Source organism: Sebastes fasciatus, chromosome 7 (genome assembly GCF_043250625.1).
Source record: "Sebastes fasciatus isolate fSebFas1 chromosome 7, fSebFas1.pri, whole genome shotgun sequence".
Taxonomy (NCBI): domain Eukaryota; kingdom Metazoa; phylum Chordata; class Actinopteri; order Perciformes; family Sebastidae; genus Sebastes; species Sebastes fasciatus.
The window spans coordinates 24,432,080-24,448,476 of NC_133801.1; the positions used below are offsets into that span (position 1 = coordinate 24,432,080).

At 38.4% G+C, this 16,397-nt stretch overlaps 2 protein-coding genes and 1 long non-coding RNA gene across 3 annotated transcripts; 1 reads left to right on the plus strand and 2 right to left on the minus strand.

The window, feature by feature from the left end:
* Positions 1-2,201: 2,201 nt before the first annotated feature.
* On the plus strand, positions 2,202-4,568 carry gmfg (glia maturation factor, gamma). Its single transcript, XM_074642395.1, has 7 exons — positions 2,202-2,341; positions 2,731-2,827; positions 3,522-3,571; positions 3,649-3,698; positions 3,786-3,868; positions 4,088-4,161; positions 4,387-4,568. Exons 1-7 carry the CDS (start codon positions 2,339-2,341, stop codon positions 4,456-4,458), a joined length of 429 nt encoding a protein of 142 aa, XP_074498496.1. The 5' UTR covers positions 2,202-2,338; the 3' UTR covers positions 4,459-4,568.
* A 188-nt stretch (positions 4,569-4,756) lies between these two features.
* Positions 4,757-11,028, minus strand: paf1 (PAF1 homolog, Paf1/RNA polymerase II complex component). Its single transcript, XM_074642394.1, has 14 exons — positions 10,788-11,028; positions 9,579-9,611; positions 9,355-9,447; positions 9,145-9,266; positions 8,971-9,037; positions 8,789-8,890; positions 8,602-8,707; positions 7,667-7,735; positions 7,340-7,443; positions 7,137-7,253; positions 6,900-7,028; positions 6,240-6,345; positions 5,716-5,800; positions 4,757-5,557 (listed from the first exon to the last, which is right to left on the minus strand). Exons 1-14 carry the CDS (start codon positions 10,832-10,834, stop codon positions 5,106-5,108), a joined length of 1,632 nt encoding a protein of 543 aa, XP_074498495.1. The 5' UTR covers positions 10,835-11,028; the 3' UTR covers positions 4,757-5,105.
* A 1,109-nt stretch (positions 11,029-12,137) lies between these two features.
* LOC141771772 (uncharacterized) lies at positions 12,138-15,636 on the minus strand. The gene is made up of 4 exons (XR_012594769.1): positions 15,479-15,636; positions 14,097-14,233; positions 13,384-13,428; positions 12,138-13,287 (listed from the first exon to the last, which is right to left on the minus strand). It is a non-coding gene; the product is annotated as an uncharacterized LOC141771772 (long non-coding RNA).
* Between the last annotated feature and the right edge of the window lie 761 nt (positions 15,637-16,397).

A 16,397-nucleotide genomic window follows, 5' to 3' on the forward strand; every position in this document is an offset into this window, starting at 1 on the left:
TAGATAGATAGATAGTAACTTTATTGATCCCGAGGGAAATTCCAGAATCACAGTTCCATAGTGCAAGACATGTTTGTAAAAAGGCAGTAAAAAAGTTATTAGTGCAAAGTACACAGTACAAAAAATATACCAGATATAAAAATATACCAGATATAAAAATATACCACATATAAAAATACAAGGAGATGAAGAAAACTGTTAAAACTGAATATAGTGCAGGGTAACAGCTGTGATACAGGACTATTAAAAAAGTGAATATAGTGCAGAAGAGACTGTTAAAAATGAATATAGTGCAGAGTAACTCCAGTAGCTTAGTCTATGAAAGTGCACTGTGTGCATTATTATCTGTCCTGCAGACCGTCCTCCTTTGTAGAAGAGTTGAATGTGTGGCCAAGGAGATTGAACCACCAACTACAATTAATGGCTAACTACTTGAGCGACAGACACTCCTTTTGAATGAACTAACATTTGTTTATTTTCTGCTGATCTAGTAATCCGTTATTTGACTGTTTCAGCACCAGATTAAACAATTGGGAGTTTATTATGTGTGGAATAGTGAATGAGTGAACGAGGGAGTCATTTCAGACATAACTATAGTTTGAAATTATAAATGGACAAGATTATTTTAGGATTTAGGATAAATATCTCCATAAAGTGGATGCTGTTGAGGGTTAATCAACACTAAATGACATGTAATAGACATTCTGAATGGGTTGAAAGCATAATGTCTTCTGGTCACAATCAGTTGTCACAGCTGGTGTTATTGCTCTCAGCTGTCAGTGGCAGAACACACCACAGCACCGGCAGAGGTGAGGTCACCTGCTGTGACATCACTGATTGGGGCGGGGCCAGAGCTGCAACATACCTAAAGTTTCCACCAGCAGAGAGCAGTAACAGTAATGTGATACTGTGACAGGAGCCTTTTTTTCATGAAGACGTTCTACTTTTGATGTTTAAGCAGCCTATGTTTTACTGCATGTATTTCTATATTTTTACTTACTTGAAAATTGTACATTTATTTGTTAGTTTAAGGATCTGAGGAAGCTTTTGAGCCATGCAAGTTTCTATTTGATTTGATTTGATTTTCTATTTTCCCATCCCTGTATGGTAATAGGAAGTGAAAGTAACCCCAATCACACCAACGATATCATATTAGTGACTGTGATAGACAACATATGGTAAAAGTGAGCTTCCTCAACTTCAAACAGTATGGACCTATTCCACACATTCTCTTTTGTCATACTAAGATGCATAGGTTTGTTATGCATATTTTCTCCCTTATGCATTAAACCTGCTGTAGGCAGAATGTTTTTGGCAACATTGGGCAAGAATTGCATAATATCCTCTCAGCATATTGTAATTCAAGTGTTCTGAACCAAAACTAGACTTCTGCACCTCCTGATAGGTCTGTTTTCAGGATTTAAAAAATCTAGCCTGTGACGGGAGACTTTGGCCAATCACAGGTCATTTCAGACAGAGAGAGCGTTCCTATTGGCTGTTCGTTCAACGAAGGCAGCTGTCAATCACTTGCAAATGCCAATCAAACGGTCAAACTAGGCAGCGCTGATCAAATATGAATCAATATTCTGTTACTGTAATCCCTTTCATTTCTTGCATCAAATGTTTTCAGAAACATCTTGTAGTGTACTGTTTAGCTGTAAAATGAGAAAGTTTGCTCCGGCTGGTGGGCGGTGCTTGGTATTTCCTCAACTGATCTCAACATGCCTGCCCGGTCACAAACTTTTCTTATTTTACAGCTAAACAGTACACTACAAGATGTTTCTGAAAACATCTGAGGCGGCATATAGGCATTACAGTAACAGAATCTTAATTCATGTTTGATCAGTGCTGCCTATAGTTTGACTGTATGATCAGTGAGTGATTGACAGCTGCTCAGAGACGGCAAGGCTCCAGCTCGGCTCTGATTGGTTGTTTTCCTCCGGTGTGTGAAATCTTGCAGATGCCGTTATAGGACACAGAGACACATGATTTTTTTTCAGATTACCTGTCTCATGCACTACTGCATAGTATATATGGTGTTTTATAAAAAATAACTTTTTTAAATCATATTTGCTCCATTTCTACCCACTGCTGCTTTAAAAGATGGTTTCATACAACATTGCTGAGCTTGTCATTTATAGTGTTGAAAACAGGAAGCAGCACCGGTGCGTGCTGGTGCATGCCCCTAGCTGTGTGTGTCAACTCTCCCTTCTTACTTACTTCCTACTTTTAGTTAAGGAGGATCTTGCCAGTCTGAGTGTCTGTTTTCGCAAGTTTGTTTGCTTCAATAAGGCAGTCTCATCCTGAAGACAGGAAGGCAGGACAGGATCGTTTGAGAATGGTAGGTGAAACTGATGCAATTGCTTGAAAGATGTTTTACTTTTCGTTTGAAAATGTACTGGATTCGTACGTATAGTTTTTTCAGACATCAGTCGACCGACCATCCCCCGCTCTCTCTCTCTCACAAACAGGAAACTACAATCTTGCATGTTGCAGCAAAAAACATTTCCTGCCCTCAATATGTCAGAATAGTGTTATGAATGTTTAATGCATCCATGCAAGGTGGATATAGAGACATCAACATCTGAACAAACAGATCGAGCAGGTGTCTTTGTTTTTCTATTTCTGGCCTGTAGACCAAGCCACACACCTTTATCAGGAGCATCAGGAAATGTTTTCTTAGACAGACACATTTCGAGTGATATCTTTTTTTTTAATGCCATTTTGCAGTCAGCCTCTCTGTCTGTGTGTGACGTGGATGAAAGTCTGAAAGCTCTACTGAACAAGTTTAGATTTCGAAAGGAGACCAACGACGCTGCCATACTGAGTAAGTATCACACATATGGATGTTCTATAGTTACTCAAATAGCTCGGCTGTAGGGATGCACCGACCGATCTGACTTTTTCAGTTCCGATATCGATCCCTGGGCTTTGGGTATCGACCGACACCGAGTACCGATACCAGTGTTTGATTAACAAGCTGTTATGTGTCACTATGTGGGAGTGACTGGGATCATTCTGGACTGTGTAAGGCAACATCAGAATTGACTTTATCATTGTTCTCTTAACTTAGCAAAACTAAATGTAACAAATAAATACATAGATTTAAATGTACTTACTAATAATTGTTAATTATTAAAATAATAAATAATAAATAACCAGCAACTTGCTAAAAAAATCTATAAAATTATCATGAATTACTATATAGATATAATAGATATAAATCTAATAAATTGTTAATTATTAAAATGATAAATCTGACACCAGAAACTTGTTAATTATCAGGAATTACTATTCAAGTGTGAACCTTTTTAGTGCAGCAACAAATTGGTCAAAACTTAAAACAGGAATTGAAATTCCAGTACATAATGTATATAGTATAGAAATATAGAATTGAATTTAATAGATCGGCTCCATTGTCACCGATATCCAATCCAGCTAATTGAGTCAGTATCGGCCCAAATATCCAATCAGGTATCGGTACAGGTACATAAGGTAAATAATGATTTTTTATTTCTCAGTCAAAATAGACATGGAGAAACAGCTTGTTATCCTTGAAAATGAACTTCAGGCAAGTCCCTTTTTTTTTATTTATTATTTTTTAACTGTGTTAAAATTCATTTAATTACAATCAACTTTGTCTTTTAGGACATCTCATTGGATGAGTTGAGAGAAGAACTTCCAGAGCATCAACCCAGATATCCTTCTATAGCAAAGTCCTTAAAATCACTCAAAGTGTGTCAGTGTTTTAAAGCTGAGGGGAAAAATCCTTGACAGTCGTGCACATTCATTGTCTACAGCTACAAATATTCCCACGATGATGGGAGGGTGTCTTACCCTCTCTGTTTCATATTCAGCAGTCCAGCGGGTAAGTAATTACAGTATTTTAAATCAAAAGTAATCTTTCTCCTTAGATTACATTTGTTCTGCTTAATGGAATAACTTAACTGCCAAATTAACACCGAGTGTCTCCTCTTGTCTTTATTGTTGTGACGAATGTGGCATTTATTGGATTTGCTGAGGAATGTTTGACTGGTCAAATCACAGAATCCCATGGAGATAAAAAATTTAAATTTCATTTGAACAGGATGTAAGCCGGAGCAACAGATGATGTATGCAGGCAGCAAGCTTCAACTGGTCAAAGCTGCAGGGCTCACAAAGGTAATTATCTCTAAATTATGACCTGTAGTTTATCATAGTTTTTGAATGTAGACCAAAGTTGATTGTCAACGTATTTAGCAGTTTATTCATACTTTTAGATGTCATTAGTTTCTTTTCTTATACCCCATTTATTAGCAACTAGCTTGAGTATTAATGAGTCAATATCTCTGAAATTCTTTTAATCTTCATGTTTTGAATGTGACATTCTCTGCTTTATTCCATGAGGTCTTTGAAACGAGAAACACTGAGGATTTGACAGAAGAATGGCTCAAGGAGCATCTGTCAATGTTTCGCTGAATATGCATCTCCAATACTTATCTTTTTCTTTGTGAAACATGCTTGTGGATTTTAAGTTTTAATTGTTTTGCAAGTTATTGCTATTAAAAGGATTTACTGTAAGAAAGGAATTGTCAGTTGTGCATTGAAATCATTTTTAAACATGAACAATCCCATATTATATGAACTGAGCATCAACTAAACAAATCAAATATTTAATATTTTTTAAATGGAACACAGACGACCGTCCTGTACTTCTTTGGGTTCATTGAAAATAAGCTGTTAAAGAGGGGGAAAACAACAACCTATTGACCACTGCTTCTTACAAAAATGGCACCTGCATTTTTATTATCAGTTTCAAAGCCGTAACACAATGACAAGAAAAAAAGCAGAGAACAAAGACATTTTTTACATGATCCTGTACGGAATATCTAACAGACAAAAACAGAGGAATGGTGTACAAATAGCTACTGGTGCGATAGTTGAATCTACTATTAAAAACTGTATTGAAGTGAGATGTCCCCGGTCCAAAACCTATGAGCATCTCACACACAAATTTCATTTGCAATCGTAATATCAGGGTCAGTGACAGGGCAACACTGCCACGTTTGGAGCGGAACATACAGGTAAGAAAGGTGGCCATCGCCTTGCTGTTCGGACCACACGTTTTATTCACTGTCACTGGCGTCGCTGGAATCTGAGCCTCTCTCGCTTCCACTTCCGCTCTGAGCCTGGGTCTCCGAGGGGCCGCTGCTGCGGTCGCTGTGTGCTGGCGATGCGCTGCGACTCCTGCTGCGACTCCTGCTGCCTCCTCTGTTCCCTCCTTCGTCCTCGCTCCCGCTGCCCTCCTCCCCGCTGCTCCTGGCCGAGTTCTTGTCGTTCTCGTTCTCGTTGTCGCCGCCGGCGCTGTCGTCGTCGCTGCCGAAGATCTCTTCCTCGTCTCGCATTTCTCTGGTCCTCTCCTCGCCGCTCTCGCTTCCGCTGCCGCTCGCCTTCCTCTTCCGCTTCTCTTTGTCCTCTTCCTCCTCCTCTGGCTTTTGTTCCCGGTCTTCATCTTCCCTCTCTGATTCGCTACCGGAGTTCTCTGCCTCGCTGCCGCTGCCCTTCTCTTTCTCGTCACCTGGAGGGAAACAATTCAAAATATCACAGATAGAAATAGAAACTGATTACAACCTGCCATCAACACAGATGGTGAATGACTTAGCAGACACACTACTACTACTACAGTGCAGCAGGTAGCCAAATAGTTGCACTGGTAGAGAATAAAAGAAAACTGACCAGAGTCTTGCAAGTCTTTATCCAAGTCCATGTCTTCCTCTTCATCTTCTGGCTCATGGTTCTCCAGCTGAGCTTTACGTGCGTCCTGAGAATCACAATGAAAGGGAATCAGTCATCGGTACTACTGTCCAAGAACGCAAGCCTATACAGTAGATAATGCTAAAATTCCAGTCATTAATTTAGATTAGTTGAGTCGTGTTGGAAAGGATTGTTTAAAACAAAACACAAACACCGACTACATGGCAAATAATCTAAATATTAATGTGGTTTTAACAAATCACGTCCCCTAACTGCAACTACTTTGTTTCGATAATGTTGAGTAACCGACTGCATGTAATCAATATTACATCTGTAATCTATGATAAATGTGATTTCCTAGCTTCTGTGTTTCTTAAATAAACATGGAGGTATTGAAATAAACTATGTTTTAGTTAAATAAGAAAATAATGATAATTTAGACACTGAAGTTCTCCTTCCAACAGTCTTAACATCAAGAAAAATAGGAAAGTAAAAAGTACACTCACCTGGGCTTCGAGTTCCTTCTCGTTCATGTCTCTGTGCTTACACACCAGCACGGCGTTTGTGGTTGACTGTGCTCCAGCCTTGGCTCTCCTCTTGCTCAGACGCACCCTGCAGGACAGAAGAAAGGCTGTCAGAGGACGAGGCCCAACAGTTTCCCATGAAAATCCCATATATCATGGTTTTGGTGCTGGTTGTATTGTGCAAATTTACACTAAATTTTCTAAAGCATCTACACTTAAGCTATTTTCACACTACGAGTGACAAACGCAACAAAAAGACCAAGCGTGGCCAGCTACATTATCGCCGAATCGCTGTTTAAGCGTTGCTCAAGCGCTCGTTGCCGTAATTATGTTGTTAAATAGCACTGGGAACTGGCTAACAGCATTTCTGTAGATGGAACGGAAAAGGGTGAAACATAGACATATGATTTGTTGATGCTTAACCGTGTCATTGGAGCGCTGAAAAAAAGTTGCGACCACCTCAACTTTAGCAGTGACAAGTGTCTGGCGTTAATTTGTAGTTTCATGTCACCGGCCTGTGGCATTGCCGCTCGTAGTGTGAACACAGCTTTATGCTGGATCTACACACACCAGCTGCATATCTCCCTTTCTTTATGTCGAGGTGCAACAACAAACAAGTCTCCTCTCTGATCAATGAGTTACCTTGTCTCGAGCTCGTTGTAGTAAACACCATCTCCATCTCTGAAGATGAAGAAGTAGTTCTCCTCATAACCCTTGCTGGCTTTGTTCTTGACATTCCAGTTGTACTCCCTGGCTATCTTGTAATCATACCTGAAAAACAGAAATTATTATCATTATTTCTTCCTGGTATACAAGCAAAGCAAAGAAGCAAAGCGATTTTTAAATGCACAATTTTCTTAATGTTATATTTGTACATACAGATCCTCAGGCATATAATCCATCCCTTCATCGCAATCTCTCTTGCGCTTGCGAATCGTTTCCTCATGGGGCAGGAAGTAGGCCACAAACTGATTTCCTTCCTCATCCATCATACCTCTGTATTGAAGAGACCATAAATTAGTGTTTATGCATAAATGTTATTGTTTGAATACATATTCATGCAACGGATATTTTGTAGAAACCTGATCATGGCCTGAGACATCATTTCCACTCCTTGTGGTGCTGTTTGGTCTTTAGGTGCAGGATCAGAGTCAAAGATGACCTGAGCGCATGGGTTGATCCACATCTGGGGAGAGAATAAAAAGTGTACAAAATGTAATTATATAAATCTGTTAAGTGACAGTTTGTCAGTTAAAGTATATTTTACTGTTACATGTAAATGTGCTGTATTTGTATTGTGGTGTTTATTGCATCGTTTTCCTTCTCTGGACTTCTACTACAGTGCCTGTGGCATGTAATTTGAAATCATAAACGGAAAAGTAGATAAACTGAATGAAATCATAGCTCACCTTGAAGTCGGGGAACACAGGTAGTACCTCCACAGGAGTAACTCTGGGTTTACTGTAGTGCACTGTAACCTGGAGAGAAACAACAACATGTTTTACAAACCATAGCGCCTTTTTCAAATGCCCAAAATACTTTTAAGGTGCTTTCACAAGCCAACAATTAGTCCGCTTTAATCAAACTCTGGTGCAGTTTGTTTGGACAGTTGTGAACGCAGTAATCGTACTCTGGTTCAGACCAAAACAACTGGTCCGAGACCATTTGCAAGAGGTGGTCTCGGACCCGTTTCAAACCAAAACGAAGGCTGCCTGTGCATGCATTTGTTGAGATGGACACAGGTAAACAACAGGTTAACATGAGTGGGAGAGGACTGACTCTGTGTTTGCTTGATATCTGGAACATACACAATATGCTAAATTAAATCCACAAAAATAGTGACGTTTATAAAGTCATTCGAGATGAACTGGAGGAGAAGAGATTCGTGCGCACAGGAGGTCAGTGCTGAGTCAAAGTGAAAAACATTTCGACAGCAATATTTCAAAGTCTGCGATTCCCTGTATAGAAATGGCAGCTCTTGTGACGAAAGACAAATTTGCTCCTTCATACACGCCCCTCAGGAAATTAATTATGTTATTTGGTCATCTTTAATTTGTGCACTGTGAAAGACTGAATAGAAAATGAACCAAATGTACCAATTTCACTCGGATTTGGACTAACCAACTGGACTATGGATTGTGAAAGCGCTCTGACATTTTGGGTTAATGTGCTGATTTGCATCTGACAGCTGACCATTACAAACAGCGTTCTATTGCACACAGCATCTCCACAGCAACAGCTGAAGAAAACTACTATCACTTGTTCATTTTACTCTTTAAGTTGCTTGAAATATAAAGGCTGTTAAACAACAATGATTTGGACACACTTGTTATAGATCACTCACCGATTTCTGTGCATCCTCAAATGTTTTCTCAATAGCAGTAATCTGGCTATCTCTGTCCTTGTAGATTTCTTCTTCTGTAAACTGCTGTTTGACAGACACACCGATCCTAAACACAACACACATCTAGGTTACACACACATAAAATCATCTACTATTGAGTAATTTCAAAGTGATTTAGCCAACTTACTTGACTTCCACTTTCTCGTTGGAAACACCGTATCTGTTAAACTCTGTCGAAATATATTCTGTCTTTCTCATCCACGGGACCACTTTGGCATGCTGCTGTGACCTTGTAGGGAAGAAAAAAATGTTTAAAAAATATCCACATGAATCTGTTACAACATAAAGCTGCCTGTTTAGCAGCCTTACCTCTTTGAACTGGATGGAGCCTGGATGTCCTCTTCCAACAGTTTTTCATCAGCGGGATCCAACAGTACTGACAATTTCAAAAGATTGGTTCAGTCTACACAGACATTTCATAAAGCACAGTAAAAAAAAAAATGAAGAATAGGATGTGACATGTAACAACAACTGGAGACTTACTATTGGGGTCTATGCGGTAGGTGTCTGGGTTGATGAGATCGATGGTGACCCCGAGGTCTGGCTCAGTCAGGAGCTCGTGCTTGTGCTGCTTCTCTAGAGACGTGGCTTTGTACTGTACAAACCTGCCACAATGGAAAAAACAATGTCAAGCTGTTCCTGTGTTCGACAGAGAGTGTTCTCGATGAATAAATGGAGAGGCTGGATGATTACCTGTGCTGATCAAATGGATATGTGATGAATTTGGGGTCAAAAGGGATGTCAGGCAGGCTGTTGCAGTACTTCACTCGACAGACCACCCCTGACCTGACATTGGCACAAAAGTACAGGACATACACAGTTTGGGTTACTCAGACACTTTTGCATATGTTGTGCTACTTTTAAAAGGAGGCAAAATGACTGTACATAATAGTAAACACAGTGTCAGATCTACTTACCTCTCTGGAACAGTTCTGTGAGAGGATGGCCTACTGGAAAAGAACGAAAAACAGACATTTGTCAGACCATCTCTCATAAACTAGTTAATGCTAGAGTATGCCATAGAAATGTTACAGTCAAAGGTAACCGATAACATCCTACTGTGTTATTCACTGCTCCCTTTAACCGTCTCTTATATTATGCTTACATGAATAGATGCATGTTGTTTACATATTCTCAAACCGAGAATTGCTGTGGAAACCACTTGTTCTCTAAAGGAACCACAGCTGCCTGTGAATACTCTCCATTTACTGGCTGAATTCAACCTAAAGTCAAGTATCTAAATACATCTCATTCTTGTATTTCACGTATAGTAAGTGTGGTAAGATACTGCCAATAGAGAGTTTATTTTGTTGTCTTTGTTTTATTTGTTACAGGAATCTACTTACGTCAGGTCCTAGTCTGTGGAACAAACTACCTCAGTAGGAGGACAATAAAGTAGTTTTTTTAACATTACAGCATGTAAACATGTTCTAATAGACACACAAAACACAAGTATGAACCTGAAAATGAGCATAATATGGGACCTTTAAGTTAGCTGTCTTAAAAAAAGAGTTTATTTTTTTGTCTTTGTTTTATTTGTTACAGGAATCTACTAACATTAGGTACATAATACCTTAAGCTTTGACACCTGTACACTCTAGGATAGTTCATGTTCGTCCTAGCGTTACTAAGGTTACTGTTACGGTTAGTATCTTAGTTACTTAGGGTTACTAAGGTTACTGTTAGGGTTAGTTACCTAGTTACTTAGGGTTACTAAGGTTACGTTACTGTTAGCATTAGGACTGGCTAACCTTAAGTTAGCTGTCTTAAACAAAACGTTTTGTATTATTAACACAATGTCAGCCAATTCATTTGCCTCTGCATAAAGTTGCTACGACTGACTGGACAGACCAAATTCACTCACCTAAGTTAGTTATATAACGTTAAATAATAAGGTTAAAGTAGCTTAGCGAGCAGGTTAGCATTAGTTCACTTGACGCTAAGCTAACTAGCATCGGTAGCTAATGTTGTACACAAACTGACAGTGAGCCACTAACGAGCTCGCGCTGATGAGTTGTAGCTGCTTTAAGCATTAACTCGATAACAATACAACATAAACAGTCCAATGAAGACACCCAGCTAGTTAATGAAGCTTGTAAAGTGTATATATATCTATGTTTACTTGCCTGTGTCCGTCTTCTCGTTGAGATTGAGTCTGGATCGTTGGAGCCATGTTTACAACAAACTGCTCACAACTCAAAACACGTGTTAACCAACAATAACACGCCCGATAACAACAACTACCTTTGTCTAAGTAGAAGTACACACAACTATTAAATCTAACTTTAGTCAGTACGGCATTTTTACTTCGACCCGGAAGGACAAAGATGATGATGACCTGGAAGTGTATCCAGTTTCACAGCTTCTTCTTCTTTTGCTTTGGTGTTTATTATTAAACCATCTTAGAGGTGCATTACCGCCGCCGTCTGGACTGGAGTGTGAAACAGGAGATAGTGCAGAAACAAAATAAAAAATAATAATAATAATAATGAGGAAAACTCTAGATTCGTTTAACTAAATCTGTTTATCTTAAAAACTGAATATACTAAAGAATATACTGCATGTATATAGCTTGTCTATCTCTTGTACTACTATTACTTCTGTAATTCTCTCTCTTTTGTTTTTACTTATTTATATGTGTTTGTATGTATATATATATATATGTATATATATATATATATATATATATGAATATATATGTTCTTTCTTCCTTTTCTATTATTTTTTTACTTTCTCCTTCTTTTTTAATTTTTTTTTTTTTTGATTTTCTTCACTTGTATTTATCACAATTGTGACTACTGTTATTTTGTTATCATATATGCTAAGTTTATCCATGCAATTATCTGACGTGGGGTTAATGTGTATTGCTGTCTGTATTGATTGGGCTCTATCATTTGTGGGGGGAAAAAAGGGCAAAAAAATGAATAATCTTATTGTTTAAAAAGAAAAGAAAAAAAATTTCACAGTACAGTATATGTTATCTGCTGTATTCCCCAATAGACCTGACAATGAAAAGTCCTGATGTTTTGCCTTCCTTAGTGACTGTAAAAGGTGATTCCCCTAGATACTGTAATTCCTGCAGTGTATCAGTACATGGTCGACAGTTTCTGGTTGATTACAACATGTGCATTTCCCAGTTGGGTGCTTGCCTATTCTATATAATGTATGGTTAAGAGTAAGACCTGTATGTCCGATTCTCAGTCGAATGATGACATTTTCTTCCCTTCTTTTCCAGCCCACCTTTCCCTACCGACCTGGCATGTGAAGTATTAGGTTGTTTAACGTAGTGTAGGCTACTTAGCAAAAACTTGCACTTGAAAATACTCCCATTTATTTAGCATATTGATACAAAACAGCATTGACATTCTTTGTCTCAGTTATAAAATCTGACCAAAACTATCTGCTGGATTTGTTCAAAAGAAAACCCTTTAATTGACAGAGAGGGAATACAAAAATGTTTTGGCAGACCAATAATCTCACAGGTTTGCAAAGAGTTGTTTATTTTAAAAGTATACTTTCATTTGTATTTCATTTACTAGATATAATATTAACATATTGCTTTTAAGAGAGGATTCCTACCATGGCGTATACTCTCCCCACTATTATCTTCCTCGTCTTCCTCGTCTTTAAACACACACGCAAATAATATGTTGCTCCTTTCTGACAAAAAAAAATCAGAACACAAAGTCCACTTTCAGGGCTTTCAGTCCTATCTTGTGATCTTCAACAGCAGATGGAGCTTTTGCAGTTGCCGTGGAGATGGCTCAGTTATCATGTGACCACGGCATGAAATTTTAAGTCATGTAATAAGTGGTCTTATATCGAGATAGGGATACATGACAACTGAGCAAAATCCATCCGCAGATAAAGGCCACAAGATGTGGTTGAAAGTGGACAAATTTAAAATAATAATCAAAATAATAGTTCCAAGGTTTATAATGAAGCTTCAAGTTCAAATGTTGTTCCTTCTACCAGTTTATTTACTGTAGGTGACGGGTTTTAGTGTGAAAAATATCAAATTCTTGATGAAATTATGAACTCTAGCTTAGCTCTTTGTTGGAGGTCATGGCATCAAACTAACCAACATATCAGACAATTGTTAATAACAATCATATACCTAACTTATAACAGCTTTACTGCAATCTGATATTTAAAACGCAAATATAGCTGCAGACAGCACACACTTTAGTTGCATAGAACGCCATCTCAGTGCAAGTTTCAAAATGGAGTTAAAAGAAAGACCAACCAAACCAAGCATGTTCTGCTACATTCATTCTGCTTCCCCAAAATCTGAAAGTGGAAATATAAATGCTACACAGGTATGTGTGATACACATCAATCACTGAGGAACATTCCTCTACGTCTTAGTTGCGCCTTCACTCATGCTGCAACTCTCCACCACCTATTATTATTAAAAGTGGGCCTACTTTTATGTATCTATGTTAACAAGGACTGTGCACAACAGCGTGCGAAGCAATCAGTGCAAAGGAAAAAAAGCGACTGCTTTTCATCATATGTTCTTCAGTCACATAACTGCAAAAGCCCTTTACTGAGAGTCCTTTCAGTGGAGTTCTTGATCTTTTCCCGCCTCAGGTCTGCATCTCCGTCTGCATATGGGTATCAACTCTGTGGAGAAAGAGACAAGAGATTAAACCTTGCACACAAACACACATGGCTCATATTTCAAATTGTTATAAACTCAAATAATCATAAAGTTCTTACCTGCTCAACATGTATATCATCTGTCCTGGATCATCTGCAAATACCCTGTAACATCAAAAGAACAGTTCTATTAAAACATACTGTTCACTAACCCATGAACCGAGTACACACAACACCCATTCCATAATGGACATTGTCCATTAGGTCTTAAGTGTTTTTCCATCCATCGGTTCAGGAAGGGCTTTAGGGCTCTTATGGTCTAAATTTGGGTCCTATCAAGAAAATGGAGACGTTTTTAACTTCCAACGCATGTCATTCTACCTTCTCTTCTCTCCCTCTACTTCCAAGTTAGTTGAGAAAGAAATGCTGTCGAGGAAAACAAAGTCATAGATCGGAGGCCTGTACCGCAAAGCAAATTCAACTTAATCTGGCTACCAGTAACTTAAATAACTACCTTCACATTAATTTAGATGAAACGGTAACATACTTGTGGGAAAATCTTATTAAAGTAACAGCAAAAAGTGATATTCAATGAGGGAAAATGTATAAAATATAATCACATAACTAGAATAAGAGGCTGTAAACACTAAAAATAATTTCAGAATATTGAAAGTAAGGCTAAGGGTATCAATATGTGTGGGACTTTCTATATACAGTATGTTTTTAGTTTAAAGTGAGTATTTTTTTTGATTTTTTTTTTGTCTAATGATGAACAAACTATTGTGAATATATGATGCACATAAAAAAGTTAACCACGGAAACACATCTCTTACCCATCTCCCCAGTAGTAAAACGCCCGGTCCTGGTAGAACATGGACAGAAACAGCCAAACACTTATTGTCTCGACCCAGAAGATAACAAACAGGAACCATAGTGATGACAGCAGGACTTCACACAACATCCTGGAGCTCTGTGAGGACACCAGACATAGACACAGTAGAAATAATAAGCAATGCATTCTGGTATAAGATCCTAGTGTACGTATACCGTGACTATAAAAAGTATTCGCCTGTACAGACAGTTTCATGCGTTATTCTTCTAATATGCGTCTACCGTCAGGGATTTTGCCATACTGTTATGTCAGTTATACCATAACATTTTCATTTTAGGTGCTTACATTAAAAAATGAAATATTGTAAATAACATCAAAGTTTGTTTGCATTGTGCATATGGCAAGTCAACATACAAACCATACATACATACAGGGTCTGAAATTAACCCTTTTCCTCACCTGCCACTGTGGCAGGTCACTGAACATTTCTACTGGCCACTCAATTCTTTTGTCTGCCCCTTCTGACATCTAGGTAGAACTCTATCAAATTGTAAATACTGAGTCAGTGGTACCAGACCGTAGAAATTTGTAATAAAACATGTAACCCTAATCCTTGACTACATTTAATTTAGGCTTTAGAATTGCTTTTTAAAAATACTATATCTCAATATAAGGAAAACCTGTCTGCCATGGTGGCAGGTGACATTGTTACCTGCCAAAACCAACATTTATTTGGCAGATAGCAGGTGCTAATCTCATTCCCTGCATACATACATTATTACCTCGTACAGCACATATTTCATTCATCTTTATTCTTTATATCTAATTGGTTTATGCTCTAAATGCTGTATGTTTTGTAAATTAAATCTACAGTATGTCATAAAATACTGCTATAGGTAATATTTGGATAACTAGAATTAGACAAAACATACTGTATAATTATCACATTGTATTAAACTCTAACATTATGGAGTTGGGCATAATAATGAGAGCCAAAACAAGCAAGTATTATATGTTTGTAAGCTATAAATTGTAAACTCACTCTTATTTTGTTAACAGTAAAGACAGCATATCAGTTAATAGCTAATATATGTATTCTACAATACACAAGTTAGATATGTTAGCTAACGCAAACGTCACCAACACCGACGTTAACGCTTTTTAATTGTGCAAAACGTAACTATTATTCATATAGACTTGTTAATGAAGGGAATATAGTGTTTCTTTAGCGTTAGAGATGACTAGCTGGGCTGCTAAAGTCGTGGGACAAGTAGCTAGATAGCTAAATGTTCTAGCCAGCCAGCTATCCACATTGTTAATGTGGCACACAGGCAACAGGTGAGTTAATAGTTATTGATTGGTGTTGTCAGACTGTTTACTCACTCAAGGAAACGACTCTTGTAACTGCATTCCTTTACTTACAGGCTAGCAAAACATCCACTTTGGTTGTTTACAATGCGCGTCACATATCACGTCACATGCATTTCCGCTTCAGGGACCAGTGACATCAATGCTTGATTGATTCCCAAGCTGTGGTCCTCGGACCTTTCAGAGGTCCCCTAAGAGGGACTTTTCTGACGCCACACAGGAAGTAGCACCAATATTAAACTCGGGGGGAAAAAAAGTTTGGAAACTTGTGTTTGGTGGATTATTTCTCTGTTGTTACAATGCTAATTGGCATTGTATTTTTACATCGTTGGAAAGCCTGTTTATTTACCTTCACAATGATGTCCAACTTGTAAGGATCATGCATTTGTGGGATGAGCAGCACAGCTGATTATGTGGGTAGTGCCCAAGAAAAATTTGTCAAAATGCTCTGCCAATGGTAAACAGTGTATTCTCCTGTTGGTATTGACTCATTTTGAGTTGTTTGGTGGATTGGATGATTGAACTCTCTATCAGTAACAAGTAACAAACAAGACATATTGGCAATTTTACACTTTATTCATTTAGTACACCGTCAGGAGCCTCAGTAGCGGTGGAAGATTCATACGCAATCACAACAGCCTAGCACCTCCTCCTCATGCTGATCACCAACCTGGTCACACATTGCTGTGGGATGGCGTTCCATTCCTCAACCAGGATTCGTTGCAGGTCAGCCAGCGTGGTGGTTGTGTGTTCCCTCAATGATGTCACTGGCAAAACAAGGCTTGTCATCATTGAAGGCCATCTCAATGCAGGGAGATATCGGGATGAGATTCTGCAGCCAGTGGCGATCCCATATCTCCACAATCTGGGACCTAACTTCATCCTCCAAGATGACAACGCTCGCCCCCACAGAGCCAGGGTTATCACAGACTAC

Excerpts from the sequence above, each read along its gene's own strand:
- gmfg (XM_074642395.1), top strand. Across the intron at positions 2,828-3,521 it reads CAACGACGCTGCCATACTGA|TCAAAATAGACATGGAGAAA; the intron begins GTAAGTATCACA and ends TTTATTTCTCAG. Across the intron at positions 4,162-4,386 it reads AAGCTGCAGGGCTCACAAAG|GTCTTTGAAACGAGAAACAC; the intron begins GTAATTATCTCT and ends TTATTCCATGAG.
- paf1 (XM_074642394.1), bottom strand. The coding sequence starts at position 10,834 with ATGGCTCCAACGATCCAGACTCAATCTCAACGAGAAGACGGACACAG. Across the intron at positions 8,891-8,970 it reads GCTCCATCCAGTTCAAAGAG|GTCACAGCAGCATGCCAAAG; the intron begins GTAAGGCTGCTA and ends CTTCCCTACAAG. Across the intron at positions 7,254-7,339 it reads ATGTCTCAGGCCATGATCAG|AGGTATGATGGATGAGGAAG; the intron begins GTTTCTACAAAA and ends TCTTCAATACAG.